The 6,188-nt window shown below is 42.0% G+C and overlaps 1 protein-coding gene across 1 annotated transcript; it reads left to right on the top strand.

Annotated features, from left to right (window-relative positions):
* The first annotated feature begins 2,004 nt into the window (after positions 1-2,004).
* IL9 (interleukin 9) lies at positions 2,005-5,501 on the top strand. Its single transcript, XM_081496049.1, has 5 exons — positions 2,005-2,636; positions 2,756-2,791; positions 2,876-2,908; positions 3,868-3,999; positions 5,230-5,501. The coding sequence occupies exons 1-5, from the start codon at positions 2,523-2,525 to the stop codon at positions 5,338-5,340; spliced, it is 426 nt and encodes a 141-aa protein (XP_081352175.1). The 5' UTR covers positions 2,005-2,522; the 3' UTR covers positions 5,341-5,501.
* The last annotated feature ends 687 nt before the right edge of the window (positions 5,502-6,188 follow it).

The following is a 6,188-nucleotide window of genomic DNA, read 5'->3' as shown; positions in this document are numbered from 1 at the left end:
GTAACTGACTTTGGACAAGTCCATTTTTCTTTCTGGGTACACTCCCATCTGTGCAATAAGTGGGGACTTCCTTAGTATGAGAGGTATACCTGATGCTATGGCAAATGGTTCCCATGGTTCTTACACACAGCATTAAATAATGTTGATTCAAACAGTGAGATGACTGGCCTTTCAAGTCTCTTAAAACTTCCAGTGATGTCAGGGAAAAGGGTTCAGTTTGACCCTTACATATCTTTAACATCTCTCCAGCATGTGCTAGTTTCCATTTATATTAAGAGCTTCCCATTTTTACTGAGTTTCAAGGTTCAGGGTCTTCAGTAGGCAGTAAAACCTAGCTAGAATTTAGGACCACTCTTCTATTCTTATCATTACTTTCTCTTGTTGTTTCATAGTTTCGTTTTTATGATTATTTTCTGTTTATGTAAAGTGTTAGTGTTGCTATTGTTGCAATTCTCTTATTCTTATAACCTTCATGGTTATAAGATTGCTGCTGAAACTCCTGCCATCACATCCATGCCCAAACTGGTAAGGGCAAGTTTCAGCTACTCTTTTCTCCTTCTACTAAGAAAGCAAAAGAATTATACAGACATCACATTGATCAGAACATGTCACGTGGTGGCCTGCAGCAGCAAGAGAGCCTTAAAAAGTGAATATTTGGTTGGGCACTTGCCACCCTGAACTAATCAGGGTCCTACCATCAGGGAAAGAGAATAGACACCAGGCTTGGTAATAAAAGTGTTTATCATAGGCTAGGGGGCCTTTGAACCTGCTTCATGCCTGCAGAGCATAGGCTTGGAAGTCAGAGAGGTGGGAGGATTTGAGGAATTAAGCAGAAAGCCAATTTCTTTTTATCTTGTTTGCCACCAAAATGCTCCTTTTCTCTAGTGCAGCCACACACCAATGATCCAGAAAGCCAATTTCTTTTTATCTTGTTTGCCACCAAAATCCTCCTTTTCTCTAGTGCAGCCACATACCAGTGATCCATCGTCACCCCTAAGAAACAACATGCACTGAGAAAAGCAAAACTGTCACAGACTCTTACAGTAGGAGGAGGAGTGGTGAGAAATCTTATGGACTTGTTCCTGTTGGCCACTGTGGCACAAAGTGCCCAGCAAAGTGCCTTTTCAGTCTCTGTTGTGTAGAAGATGCATTTTCTTAAGTGCACACACCTCCAAATATGTACCCTAGAAACTAGATCTAAAAATCTTTTAAAATCTCAGTTCATGTTCACCTTCTTACTATTTTGAAAACTTTTCATATTAGTGATTTGACCCAAAAACATTTAGTAATGGCCCCTTGTTCCCCAGGCACTTCCCAAGTGCTGAGGATACAGGGGTGAACTAGATCCCCAAGCAGCACATATTCTGATGGAAAAGGCAAACAAAAAAAAAAAAAAACCAAAACACTCAGGGAAGCAAGAGTGTCAAAATATGAATATCTGGACCTGGAAGTCAGACTTCTGGGTTTAAAGACAAAATTTGTTGCTTTCTGGCTGTGTACTTTTGGGCAGATTTGGGTTTGGGCAAATTGCCTCTCTGTGCATAGTTTCCCCATCTATAAAATAAAATAATGAGGATAATTATACTACATACTTCTTAAGGATACAGTGAGACTGCTTTCTGGCTCATAGCGATAAGAGATAAGAACAGCTTCGCCAAAAAACCAAGAAGGTAAGGAGCAGTTAGTGTTTTAAAAGATTTAAAAAGGAGATGACAAATTAGTACGAACCTCATTTAATGGCTGTAGGCATTACATGGCTTAATTTCCATAAAGTGCTTAGAATTGTGGCTAGTAGGTACTAAGTACTTGATAAACGTTAACTATTATCCTTAAAGATGTTAAGGAATCCTCCAGGCCAGTTTTAACAGGCATTATTGCCGCATTCCTGTGCTTTAGTTGAAGACTTCTTCCTTCAGTCACTTGTTCAAAGATGCATTTCATTTGTGTGAGGTAGAGAATCTGGCCCCAGGCATGGAAGACAAGGTTAAGATCGGGGAGTAGAATATAGTTAGACTGAGATAGCAATGATGTCACTGAGCTTGCAAAACCTTGATGACAGGACAACTCTCCTGCACTATTTCTCATCTTCCCCACCCCCCTTCGTTAGAATACCGATGACTGGCTATTATATCAGCATTTCCAATAAAGTAAAAAGGGGGAAACACAGACCTGGGCTTTCATGGAAAGTATTTTCACTCTCACAACCAGAACCTCTGCCTTAAAAAAGTTATCATTTTAAGATCTTTAGCTTTTCCTACAGCATCTCGGTACCCAACTTTTTGAAAAGCATCATTTCTGAGGAATGATACTTCCTGGGACAACCTGGGACAAGTGACTCAGTTTGAGATATATGTATACATAGACAATTTTTTTTCAATGTCAAGTGGCCCAAACTTACAGAGAAAAAGTGGGCATTGGTATCAGTTTGATGTCAGGGTTTTCCCATGTTTGTGGCTTTAAATACAACATGATCTGAAGGCATTTGAAGTCATTTGAAGACCAGGCTCCAGCTCTGTGTCAAGATGCTCCTGGCTGTGGTTCTTGCCTCTGCCCTGTTCCTCTGCTCTTCAGCCAGCCAGGGGTGTTTAACCTTGACAGGCATCAAGAATGTTGCGTACCTCATCAACAACCTGGAGGTAAGATGCAAAGGCGGGGTGCCAGTGAGAAAGGCAGCTATTGAAAATTTAAGTGAAGTATAAGAGGATGAATAACACACCACTCTTCATGAGTTCTTGTTTCTTTACTTACTTTTTAGAAAGACCCATCTTCAAAATGCAGCTGTAGCACCAATGTAAGTAGATGCTCTTAAGAACTTTCCAAATTGATTTTAATATTCACATCTAGGATCTTCACATCTGAAATTTCTCTTTTGCAGGCGACTGATTGTTTATGTCTGCCCATTTCCTCTGTAAGTATAGTAAAAGTGAAGTATCTTTATCTTGTTTTTTCTTAAGCTTTTAAGTCAAAATTGTTCTATTTGATGTATTTTAAGTAAGAAGCGACTTCATTACAATCATTACAGATTAGTAACAATTTTTAAAACCTTTCAAAATCTTGAAATTCTCTACTGTATACATTTCTTTGCATTTAGTCTCCTTGAGAAGTCTGAACACTTTTCAATCGAAAGAATCTTGAATGTGTTTTGAGATTAGTGGCCATGGGCACAATTAAATCAAACTGGGACTGAGAATAGAAAAAATGATGTAGTTCATAGTGCATTGTTTTCTAATCCATTTGCTGGTAACTCCAGGGTTGCAAAACAATGTGATAAGACGCCAGCCCTGTGTCCTTCCTCTGGCCTCAACTATCCATGTGCTCTGTCTTCTCCCTCTGTCCGTCCCTCCCTGTCCTTCTCTTTAGCTGATTTATAGGGGCTATTGCAAGGTTTGAACGCTGCCCTCCGGGAGGATAGAGTGTCTGAGATTGCGGGAGGAGGGGAAGTAAAAAGGGTTTCCGGGGAGGAAACCTTCTGAGGAGGAACCACACATTTATGGTCTAGCCCATCCCCTTGGTTTATAATCCACAGTTTTAGCTACTGCTGAAACAACGGCGGTGGTGGTTTAGTTGCTATGTCGTGTCCATCACTTGCAATCCCGTGGATGCAAGGCTCCTTTGTCCATGGGATTCTCCAGGCAAGAATACTGGAGTGGGTCACCATTTCCTTCTCCAGGGGATCTTCCCAAGCCAGGGATTGAACTCGCATCTCTTGGATTGGCAGGTGGATTCATTACCACTGAGCCACCGGGGAAGCCCAAGTTTAGATTACACTGGTTGAATTAAAATTGCCTCTAAAAGCATTCTCGTTGTGATTCCTACTCAAAGCTGTCCTCTGGATGTTTCTTTTCCTAACTCCCTGTTATTTACCAGGACAACTGCACCGCAGCATGCTTCCAGGAGGGCCTGTCACAGATGAGCAGCTCCACAGTGAACACGAGATTCCACCTGACTGTCAACCAGGTGAAGAAAATAGTCGTAACCCTCAAGAGCAACAAGTGTGGAGTAAGTGTGTTTTCATTTGTGATGTGCTCTGGTTAGTTATTTCTGTGTGAATGTCAATGCCAACTCCACCTGAATGAGAAAGGGTGATAAGGTTGGAACTGGTAGTTCAGGGTTGATTAGAGACATCTAAGATACTTATTCAGAACAAGAGAATTAACGTGAGCTCTGCCTGGATGCCATGGAATCGCAGTCAGACACGACTGAGCAACTGAACTGAACTAAACTGCCCGGATGGCTCATTGTTCCATCTCATTTTAAAAAACACTCACCTCTCTGTTGGCTTTTACTTCTCTCCACCTCTTGAATAATGAAAGAATCTAGCCACATTGTAATTAGAAGCTAAATCTTGAGAATCAGGGCTATAGCCCATACCATTCTAAATTATCCTAGAGATTCAGTTAGCTGAGTAGATGATATGACCTGTAAGTTACAGGTTTTCTTTCCACGGAACAGGGAGGTGTTTAAAGGAAGACATACCCACATCCAGGTGGAAGCTTGTCACGTGTCCCAAATGCCTGTGTACGTATATATATATATATATATATATATATATACCCTAGACCCTGGAGGAAAGGGCAGGGGGTAAACTATTTCATTACTATTGCTACGAGGGCCCCTTCTCACTCAGTTACTGGACTGCAGAGGCTTCTGCCATCAACAGCATGCAGTTCTAAGTGCTTCATTTATACTGTTTCACTGAATACCTACCTTAATGACAACTGCCAGACTTGCACCCTATGTTGTGAAGGAGGAAACTGACGCTCAGTGAGGTTAACTGATTTGCCCAAGGCTACATGTTTAACAAATGGCAGTGTTGAGATTTGAACTCTGGTTCAAACAGCCAAATCCTGTTCTTAGTCATTGTGCTATAAAACAACCTTGGGAGGACAACCAAACAGGACAATAACAACATTTTAAGCCTCAAAATATCTCAAGAAGACATCCTCTAATAAGATTTAGGACCCCTTGGTAGGGTGTGTGTGTGTGTGTGGCAAGCAGATACCTGAAATCCTACCACAAAGTCAAGCACCTGTGGCACCTACACAAAATGTTAGCCCTAGAGCCTCATTCATTTACTCCTTACCTCAAGCCCCCTTATTGCCTGCACACCCTCCATTCCCAATGACCACCCCTCTACTGCTCACCAGGTTTTAGGCAGGGCGGTTTCTGGGGTTGCTGGGCTCCATACTGTTTTAATCACTCTGCCTTTGTCAACTTTTATCCCCACAGTCTTTTGCCTGTGACCAGCCATGCAACCGAACCACAACAGGCAATACGGTGACATTTCTGAAGACTCTGCTGGAAAGTCTCCAGAATGAAAGGATGAGAGGCAAAGTGTGAAGCTGAAATGTTATTTATTCTATTTATTGAATTTAGAAAGCCTCCTCTTTAAGTTGTTGTAATTTAAAAAATCAAATAAGCCATGTTAAATCAAAATCAGCTGCAATAATTTGTTCAAAATTTTATGTCTTTATTTTGGAATAAATAGATACGGGAAAAAAGCTCAGTCTGGTCTGCAGTTGCTTATTTGTTCCTTGATGCTCAGAACAAAGAAAGCTACAAGCTCTGTCAATGAGCTGATGGGTCAAGTAAAAGTGAAAAGTGTTGATCACTCAGTTGTGTCTAACTCTTTGTGACCCCATGGACTATAGCCCACCAGGCTCCTCTGTCCATGGAACTCTTCAGGCAAGAATACTGAAGTGGGTAGCCATTCCCTTCTCCAAGGGATCTTCCTGACTCAGGGATCGAACCCAGGTCTCCCGCATTGCAGGCAGATTCTTTACTGTCTGAGCCACCAGGGGAGCCCCTGATGGATCAAATACTCCTATAATAATTGTAAGGTTTATTCCCTGAACAAAACCTTGAAGCCTCAAGAACCGTGTCTGGGGTTGTTAGGAAGGGTACATGAGAGTGGGCAGACAGGCTGAGGCTGTTGTAGGGGAGGCCAAAGGCAGACCTGAGGTACCCTATCTATGGGTTCTGTTGGAGGGATGTTCAGGGCACTGCCAAGGCATTTGGGGTCCTGAAAAGCCAACTATGTATCTGAAATGGGAGAAGGCATCAGTTTGGTCAGGCCAGGAGATGAAGGACACACAAGAATGTGGGCATGTGTGTTTGTAAGTGAGGAAAGCCCTTGACCATGCTAAAGAAGCAGATGATCTGGGTCAGAGCAGAAAGTAGAGAAACCC

This window comes from Giraffa tippelskirchi, chromosome 6 (assembly GCF_054371585.1).
Source record: "Giraffa tippelskirchi isolate mGirTip1 chromosome 6, T2T-mGirTip1v1.2.pri, whole genome shotgun sequence".
Taxonomy (NCBI): Eukaryota; Metazoa; Chordata; class Mammalia; order Artiodactyla; family Giraffidae; genus Giraffa; species Giraffa tippelskirchi.
Note: the sequence above shows the minus strand (reverse complement) of the source record. Positions and strands in the feature narration are given on the sequence as shown.